We start from the raw sequence: 15,975 nt of genomic DNA, 5'->3' as shown, positions 1-15,975 counted from the left end.
GAACCTCTTCTAACCGGTTCGGTAGATTTGACGAACCGGTTCTACTCAATAGGTGCGAACCGGTAGGAACCCACCTCTGATTCAGGCAGTCCTTGACTTGCAACAGTTCACTTACTGACCATTCAAAGTTACGTCCGTGGCACTGAAAAAAACTGACTTAGGAATGTTTTACACAGATACGACCTTAAAAGTATCCCCATGATCATGTGCAAAATTGCGCGTGCACCGAACCGCCAGTAATGACAGCAGCAACCCCCTGTGGAATTGTGTTCGACACCCCAGCTCTAGAAAGAGGGCAGAGGAGAGCAACAAAGATGATGAGGGGATGATTGGAGGCTAAAACATATGAAGAACGGTTGCAGGAACTGGGCATGGCTGGCCTAGTGAAGGGAAGGACCAGGGGAGACAGGATAGCAGCCTTCCAATATTTGGGGGGCTGCCACAGAGAGGAGGAGGGGGTCAAGCTGTTCTCCAAAGCATCTGAAAACCAGACAAGGAAAAGTGGATGGGAATTGATCAAGGAGAGTTTCAACCTGGAAATAAGGAGGAATTAAGAGCCGAGGTGGCGCAGTGGTTAAATGCAGCACTGCAGGCTACTTCAGCTGACTGCAGTTCTGCAGTTCAGCGGTTCAAATCTCACTGGCTCAGGGTTGACTCAGCCTTCCATCCTTCCGAGGTGGGTAAAATGAGGACCCGGATTGTTGTTGGGGGCAACATGCTGACTCTGTAAACCGCTTAGAGAGGGCTGAAAGCTTTGCAATAATATAAAACTAGGTTCAATCAAACTTCCTTACAATTAGATGAAAACAGTTTTCAAAGGAAAGGAGGGGGGGGGAAACGAATTGCTTTTGTAACAGCCTTAGAATGTCTTTTAGGAACAATAACATGGCAACAATAGAAAAGGGAGAAGTATAATGGACATTAATTTGACTACATTGGAAGAGACATTCAGCTGAGAATCCAGGAGTTAACAAATTGGTCATTGGTTCCAGGAAGTCTTGTGCAAAAAAAAATACCACACCAATGCACAACACCTTTCCCATTTTCTGCATTCTTTTCTTGATACATAATCTGCTCGCTTCTCGCTGAACATGAGTCAGTAACAATTGCAGACATTTAAGTGTTGCTTCCTCTGTGGAATTTCTGGGTACCCTTTCTCAACTCCCGTGAAGGCCTCTGAATTATATAAACGTACATCTATTTTAGGCCTCCTTCTCGTGCCCAGTTAACTGGGAACATCCATCAACTGGTCATCATCATCATCATATTACAAAACCACCATCGAGGTCATCTTAATATAATACCTAACTCTCTAGGACAACCTTCCTTATATCAGTACCATCCAGATGTGTTGAATTCCGATAATCTTTTACGAGGTTGGTAGGAATGGAGTCATTACCCAATACACAGAGGAGACCAAGTTGGCCATGAATAATCTAAATATTAAGTTGGCATGATCTGGAACAATCGTGCGGAGGCTGTTTCGCTCGCCCTGCAGTGGCTGTCACATCGACGATTCCCAAAAAACCTTGATTCAGTTCATTTGAATTTCTTTGTCACGCTGGGATCACTGTTGGTGGGTGAAAATTGAAGTGGCCAACATGTTACTGGCCTATTGTGGCTGAAATTATTTCCTCGATCTCTGTTTTAATAACTCCTGCATGTTTGCTGCTTCACTTCTAGTTCAGCTTTAAAAGCACTAAGAAAAGGAGCAAACGTTTAAGAATAAGACTAGACTAGACTAAAGAATAGAATAGAATAGAATTGGAATCAAGTAGAATAGTGTAGAATAGAGTAGAATAGAAAATATGGAATAGACTAGAGTAGATTAGAGAATAGACTAGCATAGCATAGCATAGGAATAGAGTAGGGTAGGGTAGGGTAGAATAGAATAGAAAATATGGAATAGATAGACTAGACTAGACTAGAGAATAGAATAGAATTGGAATAGAGTAGAGTAGAGTAGAGTAGAAAATATAGAATAGACTAGAGTATATTAGAGAATAGAATAGAATAGCATAGCATAGTATAGGAATAGAATAGGGTAGGGTAGAATAGAATAGAATAGAATCGGAATCAAGTAGAGTAGAGTAGAATAGAGTAGAGTAGAATAGAAAATATGGAATAGACTAGAGTAGATTAGAGAATAGAATAGCATAGCATAGCATAGGAATAGAGTAGGATAGGGTAGGGTAGAATAAAATAGAAAATATGGAATAGATAGACTAGACTGGACTAGACTAGACTAGAGAATAGAATAGAATAGAATTGGAATAGAGTAGAGTAGAGTAGAAAATATGGAATAGATAGACTAGACTGGACTAGACTAGACTAGACTAGAGAATAGAATAGAATATAATAGAATTGGAATAGAGTAGAGTAGAAAATATGGAATAGACTAGAGTAGATTAGAGAATAGAATAACAGCATAGCATAGGAATAGAATAGGGTAGGGTAGGGTAGAATAGAATAGAATAGAATAGAAAATATGGAATAGCTAGACTAGACTAGACTAGAGAATAGAATAGAATAGAACAACAGAGTAGGAAGGGCCCTTGGAGGTCTTCTAGTCCAACCCCCTGCTCAGACAGGAAACCCTCCACCACTTCAGAGAAATGACTATCCAACATCTTCTTAAAAACTTCCAGTGTTGGAGCATTCACAATTTCTGGAGGCAAGTTGTTCCACTGGTTAATTCTCCTCCCTGTCAGTTATTTTATTGACCTAAACTTCATCTAGTTAATGTTTGGTAAACCTCGGTAACATTTTGAAAAACGAGAACCACAGATGATTTTTTCCTCCCCCCCCCCCCAAATTCATATATGCTGTATATTTATAGCTCTTTGGAAATATCTCTTTGCGTTTTTAGTTGGACATGAAGTGCCTTCAAAAGAAACCATTTCCCCAACCTTTGGTTATATTCAAGGAGTAAGGCTATCCCTTTCCTTAAACTAAATATTTGGGCTTATATTTTGGGAATGTGGTTGAGTGGCCCCTGATTTCTAATAAATGCATATGTTCCCGTAAAGGCATCGGAACATATATTGGATAGCAGCATCTGATGGGACTTTGCCTATTGGCTAAACAACAATCAGCAATGGGTACTGAGAAGGTTCATGGTTCATAAACATTTCATATATCTTTTTTCAAATAATTGACATAATCTCCCCCGATATTTCAGAAAAGGCCTAAAATTAGATGGCTCTGCTTAAAGGGGATTTTTTTTGGAGGGGGCTGGAACCAAAATAATTTCCGCGTCAGCCCCATTGGAATAAAATGTCTGTACATGTAAATGTTTCCAGAACATTCAAGGTTCAAGGTTCATTTTATTTATATGCCGCCCTATTCCCGGGGGGGGGGGACTCAGGGCGGCGCACAAACTCAAAGGAGGGGAAGGGAAACACAAGAACTACAACGAAAAGTACAGGGGATTTAAAACAACCAACAGCCACACGCTTCGAGAGGGGAAGGGAAACTCATCGACCCCAGGCCTGCCGACACAGCCAGGTTTTAACGGCTTTTCGGAAGGCCTGGAGAGAGGTGAGGGTCCGAATCTCCGTGGGGAGCTCGTTCCAAAGGGCCGGAGCCACCACAGAGAAGGCCCTCCCCCGGGTAGTAGCCAGGTGGCATTGGCTGGTAGATGGAACCCGGAGGAGGCCGACCCTGTGTGATCTAATGGGTCTTTGGGAGGTAATTGGCAGCAGGCGGTCTCTCAAGTACCCAGGTCTATCCTTTTTGATATGTAATGCATGGACTGCCCAATTACTCTTGTTGTGGTTTGTAATTTCTCAACTTTATAACAAAAAAACCCCACCCCAACAACTTTGGGTTCCAGGGGCCATTTTCTTTTTAGCTCTTCTACTTTAGGGGCCCGCCTTCCTGTTTCATAGTATAGGAATAGCTGCAGTTTGTTAATGCCCAGCATTGAATTTATACGCTGTAATCTCACAAGATCAGTGAAAACAGCTTGTGATTTTAGCATTCCTAAGTCAACTTCAGCCTTGTCCCTTTGCTTTGATCGAGGGTTCTGCTACAACGCCTTTGCCTCGATTTGGGAAGACTTTCGAATAGAAATAATAGAAATAGAAAACAGAAGCCAGAGTAGAGTGGAGTAGAGTACAGTAGAATAGAATAGAATATAGCACAGCATAACATAGCATAGAAAAGAATTGAATGGAATAGAATTAGAAGGAATAGCATGGAATGGAATAGAATAGAATAAGAAAGAATTCAATTGAATAGAATTAGAATTAGAACAGAAAAAATAGAATAGAATATAATAGAATATAGAATAATATAGCATAGCATAGCATAGAATAGGAAAGAATTGAATGGAATATAATTAGAAAGAATAGCATGGAATGGAATAGAATAAGAAAGAATGCAATTGAATAGAATTAGAATAGAAAAAATAGAATAGAAGAGAATAGAATATAGAATAGCATAGAATAGAATAGCATAGAATAGGAAAGAATTGAATGGAATAGAATTAGAATAGCATGGAATGGAATAGAATGGGAATAATAAAGAATGCAATTGAATAGAATTAGAATAGAAAAAATAGAAGAGAAGAGAATATAGCATAGCATAGAATCGAATAGCATAGAATAGGAAAGAATTGAATGGAATAGAATTAGAAAGAATAGCATGGAATGGAATGAATAAAATAGAATAGAATAATAAAGAATTCAATTGATTAGAATTAGAATTAGAATAGAAAAATAGATTAGAATAGAATAGAATAGAATATAGCATAGCATAGCATAGAATAGAAAAGAATTGAATGGAATAGAATTAGAAAGAATAGCATGGAATAGAATGGAATGGAATAGAATAGAATAAGAAATAATTCAATTGAATAGAATTAGAATTAGAATAGAAAAAAATAGATTAGAATAGAATATAGCATAGCACAGCATAGAATAGCAAAGAATAGGAAAGAATTGAATGGAATAGAATTAGAAAGAATAGCATGGAATGGAATGGAATAGAATGGAATAAGAAAGAATGCAATTGAATAGAATTAGAATAGAAAAAAAATAGAATAGAATAAAATAACAAAGTTAGAAGGGGCCTTGGAGGTCTTCTAGTCCAACCCCCTGCTCAGGCAGGAAACCCTACACCACTCCAGACAAATGTCTGTCCAATCTCTTCTTAAAAACCTCCAGAGTTGGAGACATTCGCAACTTCTGGAGGCCAGTTGTTCCACTGGTTAACCATCCTCACTGTCAGGAGGTTTCAGATCTAAGTTGCTTTGCCTTGTTGGAGATTGAGAAACAAAGTTTGGTGTTTGGTAGCTACCAGACGGTCTTGCCAAAGCCACAATGGGGGCCTGATTACTCCAGATGTAAATTCGCTGCAAACAAGGCCTGATTGGGGTTTATAGCATTGAGATTCGAGACCAGGGATTTGGTCTCTTTTTACAGTAATAGCCGTATCCCTTGGCTTCAAAGCAAGGCTTTCTCAGAGAGCTCCAAGATTTTGAGGTTTTGGCAAAGATCCCCAGAATTTCTGGCCTATAAGCAGTGACAAAAAGCGAGGGAGTCTCCCACAGATGCTTTTTTCCAAGAGGCAACTGGACTTTCTTTGTTTCTCTTTGAAGATCTTTCACTTCTCATCCAAGAAGCTTCTTCGGCTCTGCCTGGATGGTGGGGAATGGAAGGGTTGATTCTCTTTGGAGATAGCTGGTCATTTGCATGCTTTTTAGAGGGTCGTGGAGGCCCCTTGGAGGTTTGTCTGTGTCCTCAGGGTCATCTGAGTGGTGCAAACGGGGGTATGGTGCCTTCTTGGAACTCTTGAAAGGACTGGAGATAAATGATGTCATATCCCACCCGCTCTGTTGAGAGAGGGACATTCAATTTGGACACAGATGGCCTCTTTGAGCCCTCTTCTCAAACCACTGGTCCTCTCTGTTCAAAATGTGGACTTTGCTCTCCTCAAAAGAGCATGTCTGGCAAACATCAGCAGAAAACCACCAAGCTCAGAGAGCACCAAGGACCCCAGAGTTCTCCTCTTCCTCCTCCTCCTCCTCCACTCCAAAAAAACCCACTCCCTTTTAGCACTGATGATGTTACCTAGCTTGGTAATGAAACGTCTTCAAGAAAACCACCAAGCTTAGAGAGCACCAAGGACCCCACAGTTCTCCTCCTCCCCTCCTCCTCCTCCTCCTCTTCCTCCTCCTCCTCCTCCTCCTCCTCCTCCTTCTCCTTTCCAAAAAACCACTTCCTTTTAGCACTGATGATGTTACCTAACTTGGTAATGAAAAGTCTTCAAGAAAACCACCAAGCTTAGAGAGCACCAAGGACCCCACAGTTCTCCTCCTCCTCCTCCTCCTCCTCCTCCTCCTCCTCCTCCTCCTCCTCCTCCTCCTCCTTCTCCTTTCCAAAAAACCACTTCCTTTTAGCACTGATGATGTTACCTAACTTGGTAATGAAAAGTCTTCAAGAAAACCACCAAGCTTAGAGAGCACCAAGGACCCCACAGTTCTCCTCCTCCTCCTCCTCCTCCTCCTCCTCCTCCTCCTCCTCCTCCTCCTCCTCCTCCTCCTCCTCCTCCTCCTTTCCACAAAACCCACTTCCTTTTAGCACTGATGATGTTACTTAGCTTGGTAAAGAAACATCTTCAAGAAAACCACCAAGCTTAGAGAGCACCAAAGACCCCATAGTTCTCCTCCTCCTCCTCCTCCTCCTCCTTCTCCTTCTCCTCCTCCTCCTCCTCCTCCTCCTCTTCCTCCTCCTCCTCCTCCTCCTCTTCCTCCTCCTCTCCAAAAAACCCCACTCCCTTTTAGCACTGATGATGTTACCCAGTGTGGTAATGAGGTTCCACCACAAATGCGCGAACAACAAAAGCGCGCCTGACTAAACCGCGGTGACAAAACCGCGCCGACAAAACTGCGCGACGAATGAGCGACGAATTAGCCCTGAAGCGCGCTGTAATGTAACCCTAACCCTAACCCTAACCCTAACCCTAACCCTAAACCTAAACCTAAACCTAAACCTAAACCTTACCTAAACTTAAATCGCGCTTCTGTCGGCATGCTGTTGTCGGCGTGCTGTTGTCGGCGCGCTTTTGACATCGCGGTTTTAGCGCCGCGGTTTTGTCGGCGCACTTATGACGTTCGCGCTTTTGTCGGGTCACGGGTAATGAAACATCTGCAAGAAAACCCAGTAAGAAAGCGCCAATCTCTGTCTTCCCCTCCTTTAACCCTCTTCAGAGATGCCCCCTTTCCCTTCAAACCTTTTCGGTTCTTAATTTGGTATAAGGGTAATAAGCCTAGAGTGACATGCTTTGACCCATGCAAGCTTTTTTTTATTTTATTTTAAAGAAAAACATTTTGGAAAGATTAGAGGAAAGACAAGTCTAAAAATAGCAAGACGTTTTCATTCATGCAACCTTATAGCTCTTCTTTGCTTTGCTCTGCCTGGACATTTAACACAACCACTTTCCTTTTTTTTCCCCAGCACTTGGGAATTGTCCTTAACGGAATAAATTGAAGTTAATCCTTAGCGTGGACTTTGTTGAACTCCTCTTTCCTTTCCTTCCTTCCTTTTTTCCCCCAACTGTTTTCCCTGTCAGATTTTTGAAGAACGATTTATTTATTTATTTATTTATTAGACTTATATACCGCTTCATAGAGCTTTCAGCCCTCTCTAAGCGGTTTACAGATTTGTTTAGCAAATTGAGTCAGCAAATTGCCCCCACAGTCTGGGTCCTCATTTTACCCACCTCGGAAGGATGGAAGGCTGAGTCAACCTTGAGCCGGTGAGATTTGAACCGCTGAACTGCAGATCACAGTCAGCTGAAGTGGCCTGCAGTACTGCACCCTAATCACTGCGCCACCTCGGCTCCAGTTCTGGTCAAGCTGTATTGTGTCCTCCCCTTGTTCTGAAATGTGTAAATTTTCTCTCTCTTTCCTTTCAGGTTTCCTCTCTTGGATGTTAAGCTTTGCGTCGGGCGAGAGAATGACACCTCGAGGAGTGCAGGTGTTGATTGGCGTATTCCTTTGCTCTTGCTGTGTCAAAGGATCTTCGCAGCCTCAGCCCAGAGTGTTCTTGACGTTCGGGGGTAAGTAGGTGATTGTAGAATATTGTTTTCCTTGGCATTCTTTCTTCTTTTATCTTCTTCTCCTCTCCTTCTCTTCCCATTTCTCCTTTCTCTTCTCTTCCCTCTTTCCATTCCTCCTTTCCTTTCTTCCCCTTCCTCTTCCTTTCTTTCCCTTTCCTCTCTTCTTCTCCTCTCCTCTTCCCTCTTTTCTTTCCCTTCCTCCTTTCCTTTCTATCCTTCTCCTGTCCTGTCCTCTCCTTCTCTTCCTCTTTTCTGTTCTTTCTCTTCCCTCTTTTCTGTTCTTCCTCTTCCTCCTTTCCTTTCTTTCTCTCTTCCTTTCCTTTCTTTCCCTTTCCTCTCCTCTTCCCTCTGTTCTTTTCTTTCCCTTCCTCTTTTCCTTTCTGTCCTTCTCCTGTCCTGTCCTCTCCTTCTCTTCCCTCTTTTCTGTTCTTTCTCTTCCTCCTTTCCTTTCTTTCTCTTCTTCCTTTCCTTTCTTTCCCTTTCCTCTCCTCTTCTCCTCTTCTCTTCCCTCTTTTCTTTTCTTACCCTTCCTCCTTTCCTTTCTGTCCTTCTCCTGTCCTGTCCTCTCCTTCTCTTCCCTCTTTTCTGTTCTTTCTCTTCCTCCTTTCCTATCTTTCTTTCTTCCTTTCCTTTCTTTCCCTTTCCTCCCCTCTTCTCTTCTCTCTTTTCTTTCCTTTCTTTCCTTCTCCTGTCCTCTCCTTCTCTTCCCCCTTTCCTTTCTTTCCCTTCTTTCCTGCCCTCTTCCCTTCTTTCCCTTTCCTCCCCTCTTTCCCTCTTCTTCCCCCCCCGTTTTCCTTTCTTTCCCTCTCCTTTCCATTCTTTTCTTTTTCCTTTCCTTTTGTTCTTTCCCCTTTCCTTTCCTTTTTTTTAAATTTTCCTTCCCTTTCCTTCCCCTTCATTTTTATTTCCCCTTCACTTTCTTGCCTTTTTAATTTTCCTTTATCTTTCTTTCCTTTCCTTCTTCTTTTATCCCCCTTCCCTTCTTTTATTTCCCTTCCCCTTTCCTTTTCTTGTCTTCTTTTATTGCCATTCCTTTCCTTCTTCCGTCTTCCTCCCTTTCCTTCTTCTTTTATCTTCCTTTCCTTCCCCTTACTCTTTATCTTTCCTGTCCCAATGATGAACCACGAAATAAAACACAGCTTCATCTATCTAATGTCCATAAATGTATTGGGTTCTTTTTTTTTTTGGCTCCTACCGATGTTCAAACAGTGTTCTCTCTGAGATTTCAAGCGGTGGTATTTTGGGTCCTGGCCCTTTTAGCACCCTCGCATGTGATCGGTGTAAGCCTCCCGGTGTGAATGTGAACGCTTTTGTAAGCTATGCGGAGCTGCAACTTCAAAAGGCTTTCCTGGATTGCTTTTCATGTGATCAACTGCTCGGCTGAGATTACATTTTTGCAGATGACGGATCCATCAGGGCAAGGAAATCCTCCAGGGGCCAGGAAGGCAATGCCACCTGATTTCCTTCTGATTTTTAAAGAGCCACGGCGTTCTTTTTCTTTTTCTTTTCCAAACGATGCATTTATTTCCATTTCATTCCATACCATCACATGTATACTGTGCATAACCAGGGGCATATAACATTGAATAATAAACACAGCCCTCGCTTTTATAAACAATACCCCCCCAAATACAAACCCAATATACCACCTTGACCCACCATACACCCTCTTTCACCCCCCTCCAACTTTCGTTCTTCCTTCCGACATTCCACTCTACCCTACTTCCCCTCCCCCTCTAACACTCCTCTCTCCCAATACCTTCCCTCCCTTCCTTCTCCTCCTCCCTCCAATCCTCTCTCCCACCCTCTCTACCCTCTTTCTTCTTTCGCTCTACTCCTCTCTTCGGTGTATTTGTATTATCTATCAATATGTTCAGCCTGTCCTGTTCTTACCCTAACATTAAGAAGCCACAGTATACAAGTGCAATCATGTACCTTAAGATCTATTATATTTCCCCCTCCCCCGAAAACCCCACCTCCCTTCCCTCCCCCGACTTCCCAGAGCCCGTACACAGTATAACTTTTTAACAAACACAGTCTAAAGTATCTTAAAACAACTGAGCCACGGCATTCTTTAAGCTTCAGTTTTTGCGGCTGGCACCTACGATAAACCCTCGTCGAGCCCAAAATTTATCTTGCGAAGTGAGAAATTTGTCCAGGGGCTTTTGGCTCCATTTTATGACTTTTTTTTGCCCCGTGGTTAAGTGAATCGCTGCATTTGTTATGTTAGTATCCTGGTTGTCGAGTGAATGGGGATTCTGTCAGAGTTTGTTGCATAAATTCAAATCCAGAAAGCACACACTGATAACTGATTCAGCTGGATTCAGTAACTTCTTTATATACATAAGAATAGTAGGAAAGACAGGATGGAGAGGAGAAAGGAGAGGAACAGGAAAAAGGGAAAGGCAGAAGAAGGGGGGAAGGTTAAAAAGGAGGAAGAGAAAGGAGAGAAGGGAAGGGAGAGGTGGAAAGAAGGAAGGAGAGAAGAAAGAGAAGATAGGAAGGAGGGAGGGGAGAAGGTAGGGGAGCAAGGAGGGAAAAAGGGAGGGAAGGAAGGAGAGAAGGAGAGTAGATAGGAAGGAGGGAAGGAGGGAAGAAAGGAGGGAACGTAAGAGAAGAGAAAGGAGGGAAGGAAGGAAGAAAGGAGGGAGGGAAGGTATGAGAGAAGGAGGGGGGATGGAGAGAGGAAAGGGAAGGGGAAGGAAAGGAGGAAAGGAAAAGAAAGGAGGGAAGGAAGGAGAGAAGGAAAGAAGGAGGGAAGGAAGGAAGGGGAGTGGGAAAGAAGAAACAAGGGAAGGAAAGAGGGAGGGAGGGAAGAAGATACCTAACCTTTGATGTCCATAATGATTTTGATATCACGGGAATGTCTTGAAACGTAGTCAAATGTAAAGCAAAACAGTGGATGTTGTATTGTCTTTTACCAGCTATTGGTTGTTGTATTTTTCTTTTACTAATAAAAATAATTTAAAAATAAATAAATAAATAAATAAATAAATAAATAAAAAAGAATAGATGAATAAATGTACAATACCAACAGGTGGTTCTTCCAGGTAAAGACAAGGCAGGAGAGTTACAGGCAAACACAAGCACTTAGTTTCATTTCATCAGAGAAGCCCAGACAGACTGGTAGTTTACTTCTCACAGCAGCAGATTGCTGTCTTAAGTTTCAGTTTCAATTCTCTGCACAGACTCAGATTTGTTTAAGCTCCCATTGGCTGACTTAGTTGCTATGCCTATTCATTGGCTGACCTTGTTCCCATGTCTCTCCCAGTCATGAATATTTTAACATATTCCCCATGGACTTGGCTTGTCTGGAAGTTGCAAAAGGGGATCACGTGACCCAGGGACATTGCAACTGTCGTAAGTACAAGTCAGTTGCCAAGCACCCGAATTTTAATCCTATGACCAGGATGAGGCTGTAACGGTTGTAAGTGTGAAACACGGTTGTGAGTTGCTTTTTTCAGTGCTGTTGCCACTTCGAATGGTCACTGTTGTAAGTCGAGCACTACCTGTGCCAGGATATGTTTCAGGATGGAAAAAAAATCTCTTGTTTTGAACTCAGTTTGTCAGGGTTTCAAATAATAGACCCATAGAAAGCAAAACCTCAAGGCAGGTAGATTCCTCAAAGAACAGGTTGATTGGATCCGTTATATTGGCACCCTCCTGGTGAAAACCGACTCTGAAGACTTCCGTGGTTTTCACTTCATTGAAAGTAAAAGTTTGCCACTCTTTTTAAAAAAAAAATGATTTGATTTGTCAATCGTTTACAAAAAAACCAGGTAGAAGAATAAACACGAGCATGATTGAAATGGGTACAAATAAATGGGGACAGTTGGACAGGGATGGTAGGTATGATTGTGTGCTTATGGAGGCCCTTCAACACACAGCTCTACTTCAAGAGTAGACAGTTTGAGGTTGAAGCTGTGGGGATTTGAAGATGTAACAATGGACCCAGCTAGTCCATTCCAAAATAGAATGGAATGGAATGGAATAGAATAGAATGGAATGGAATAGAAAAGAATAGAATAGAATAGACTAGAATAGAATATAGAATGGAATGGAATGGAATAGAATAGAAAACAGAATGGAATGGAATAGAAAGGAATAGAATAGAAAGGAATAGAATAGAAAATAGAATAGAATGGAATGGAATAGAATAAAAAATAGAATAGAATGGAATGGAATAGAATAGAAAATAGAATAGAATGGAATGGAATAGAAAATAGAATAGAATGGAATGGAATAGAAATAGAATGGAATGGAATGGAATGGAATAGAATGGAATAGAAAGGAATAGAAGAGAAGAGAAAATAGAAGAGAAGAGGGATAGGGATAGGGGTAGAATAGAATAGCTTAGAATAGAATAGCAGAGCATAGAATAGCATAGAGGTAGGGGTAGGGATAGGTATAGAGTTTTTTTTAAAGAACATACTGACAAAAATTAACTTCAGAATATCTGTTAACATTCTCCCACATTGGGTTCCCAACTTCTATCTCTTTCTCCTGCTTTGTTTGAAAGCCAAGCCTCTTTATTTCCATTTTATTTTTACTTATTTATTTTCGTCAAGCATGGATTAGATGGCATATATAAGTATAGACATGATTACGAATCCATGAAATGGATATGAATAAAAGGGAAGATTAGGACAGGGACAGGAGGCACATTGGTGCACTTATGCACATCCCCTTACAGACCTCTTAGCAATGGGCCATGACAAATTGGTCATGGCAAGTTGGCCATGGCAAGTTGGTCATGGCAAGTTTACGAAGGTGAGTTGGTCAAGGTGAGTTGTCTGTGACAAGTTGGCCATGGCGAGTTGCCCATGGTGAGTTGCCCATAGCAAGTTGACCATGGCAAGTTGCCCATAGCAAGTTGACCATGGCAAGTTGGTCATGGCAAGTTGACCATGGCAAGTTGGTCATGGCAAGTTGGCCAAGGTGAGTTGTCCATGGTGAATTGCCTATGGCGTGTTGGCCATAGTGAGTTGGCCATGACAAATTGTCATGCTCACCTTCCCAAAACCTACTGTGTCCTGAGGGGCTGATCAGTAATGTAGAAATATAATGTCCTGCTCAACTGAAAACCTAAGCTGTAGAGAGAACAAGATCCTTCTAAGCATCCAAGCCAACTTCAGCATAGGACAGTAAAAGCTATGTGTGCATTTTTGAGCCCGGTTTGCTTACCGTCTGGATCTATTTATGCACATTGCTCTATCTCTTGAAGAGTCTCCAAATCTCCCTGCTCCCTTTTTTTTTGTCATCTTCTATAAGCATTTGGGTCTGTGGCTGCTAACCATCAGCCTCTTTCCCTGCAGAAGATCTGAGACAGAATGTGGGCTTCAGGCCAGGAAGCTGTCATTGGGACTGTCAGTTTTCCGTTATCGTTCGGTAAGCGCTCGGTACCCCTTGGAGGTTCCAGTGAAAATAACGTGTGAGGTTAGCTGATAGAGTTTCCATTTGAATTTCATTCCCTGCCTGCAAATGTGTATTATATATATATATATTCCAGGGCATGTTAGGAATTAGCTCTGATTACTAAATTCGAACAGATCTCGTAAAGTGCCCGCTGCCAAAGACACAGATCAGCCCTTTTAAACTGATGACTTGGTAAGTGGAATGAAAGCGTGCACGTCACGCTGAGTTCGTAGACAGAAACAAGAGGGAAGGAGGGGAAAAAAAGAACCCATTGGAAGGTAATATAAAAAGAAACAACAGAACCATGGGGGGAAAAACACACATTCTGCCTGTCAAAGCATCCGGCCTTTCCCCCCCATTTTAATTAAGGACTGTTTGCTTTCCAGCTGCTACTGTCACCCTGGCGTCTAGAAAGTTATTTTCTTCATTACCCGTCGGTTTTCAAAATTAATCCCGCTGACTTCTCTTGATACGCTTCGCTGGCGGAAACTCTGATGGAGCATATTTCAGCCTGCCTAGCTCACTCGTTTTAAAAAAAAATAGGAGAGCACATCGTTCTCCTTCTGTCCTGGCCACTTTTTACAGACGCACGATGGAGAGCACTTTAACAAACGGCATCCCTGTTCGGTTTGGGAGCCGCAGCACCTCAGATAGAAAGTCCCTAAAGAGAGTGGTGAGAACAACCAAGGAGATTATAGGAAGTTTGCTTCCTGTTATTCAGGATACAACTTATAAAGTGCTATGTGCTTAGAGCTCGAGGCATCATTGGAGACCTCACACACCCACTTTACAGTCTTTTTCTGTTGTTCCCCTCTAAGAGGAGGTTTCAAAGAATTTCTAGAAGGTTCTGTAACAGCTTTGCTCCCTATGCCATCCAGACGGCAAACCCACAAGATTGTTTTTTCTCGCCCTGTACATGTATACATCCGAACTAGACCGTGTTGTTTCTCCGTGTCATACAATATATGTGGGCATAGGTCTAATTTTGTATTTATATATTCATTTATTTTGTTGTGTTTATGTAGTGGTATGATAGGATAGCTTTATTGATTAGCCTAGAGGCCATATCAAAGCACAAGGTTCAAACACCGAGGTGGCGCAGTGGTTAGGGTGCAGTACTGCAGGCCACTTCAGCTGACTGTTATCTGCAGTTCAGCGGTTCAAATCTCACCGGCTCAAGGTTGACTCAGCCTTCCATCCTTCCAAGGTGGGTGAAATGAGGACCCAGACTGTGGGGGCGATATGCTGACTCTGTAAACCGCTTAGAGAGGGATGAAAGCCCTATGAAGCGGTATATAAGTCTAACTGCTATTGCTATTGCTATCGCTAAACACCAATAAAATCCTATACAAACAATTTAAAATAAGAGTAAAGTGAAACGCAATAATTGTAGGATAAGGCACAATATGATTTAATATATAAATATGTAAAGTAGAATAAAAGGACATAACATTATATTCCGGTGTCACCCTTACAATTTACCGCAATCAGTCCCATGTAGGCACATCTCAACCGAACCAATTTGTTTAAGGATTGCGCTGTGTTAAATGTTATTTTTTTTGGCCACGCATAAAGTAAGTTGTTTTGATATGCGGATCCCAATGGATCCTTCGTTTGGTCTATGGGCCAAGGTCCCTATCTCTCACCCCCTTATATAAGCAACAGACAAATAGGATCTGAGCCAGGTTTTCTACCTCTGCCTCTCTGGAAATGCAGAGAAGTTTATGTAGTATATGTTGCAACATATATTAGTATTAGTATATATTACTATAGTATTGTAGTGTATATTATGTGTAATCTATATTGAAGGCGGTGACAACAAAATGCAACAAAATTTCATTTTAATGTGTGCCGATCAGTAATTATTCAGTGACAATAAAGTTAGAATAACTTTAGAATAAGTGTAATTCTAAATACACAAACTTTCTCTTCGTATTGCTGTTCGATAGATAATTTTTTTTTTTATTTTATTTAACATTTATAGGCTGCCCTTTTCCCTGAGGGGACTCAGGGTGGCTTACAATAGTAAGGGAAGGGGAGTGAAAGACAAAATACAGAAAAAAAAAATGTGAGATAACAAAAAGTACTAAAACACAACATTCACTCAGCATTCGGGAGGGGCAAGAAAATTTATCCCCAGGCCTGACGGGCTAGCCAGATCTTGAGGGCTGTGCGGAAGGCCTGGACTGTGGTCAGGGTACGGATCTCCACGGGGAGATTGTTCCATAGCGTCGGAGCAGCAACAGAGAAGGCTCTCCTCCGGGTGGTCGCCAGTCGGCACTGACTGGCGGATGGAATACGGAGGAGGCCCACTCTATGCGATCTGATGGGACGCAGGGAGGTTATTGGCAGGAGGCGGTCTCTCAGATAGTCAGATCCACTACCATGGAGCGCTTTATGGGTGGTAAGTATGACCTTGAATTGCACCCGGAGATCTACAGGCAGCCAGCGCAGCTCGCGGAGGATAGGTGTTATGTGGGCAAACCGAGGTGCGCC

At 42.1% G+C, this 15,975-nt stretch overlaps 1 protein-coding gene across 1 annotated transcript in view; it reads left to right on the top strand.

The window, feature by feature from the left end:
• SEMA3C (semaphorin 3C) overlaps positions 1-15,975 on the top strand; it is a 157,179-nt gene that overhangs the window by 4,016 nt on the left and 137,188 nt on the right. The window contains exon 2 of the mRNA XM_087722358.1: positions 7,921-8,064. Coding sequence (XP_087578484.1) covers positions 7,935-8,064 — 130 coding nt within the window. The 5' untranslated portion in view covers positions 7,921-7,934. The remainder of the gene's footprint in view (positions 1-7,920; positions 8,065-15,975) is intronic.

This window comes from Thamnophis sirtalis, unplaced genomic scaffold (genome assembly GCF_051295495.1).
Source record: "Thamnophis sirtalis isolate CommonGarterSnake01/CBP01778 unplaced genomic scaffold, rThaSir2_p1.2 scaffold_9, whole genome shotgun sequence".
NCBI classification, from domain to species: domain Eukaryota; kingdom Metazoa; phylum Chordata; class Lepidosauria; order Squamata; family Natricidae; genus Thamnophis; species Thamnophis sirtalis.
The sequence above is the reverse complement of the archived record's forward strand: the minus strand, read 5'-3'. Positions and strand labels throughout refer to the sequence as shown.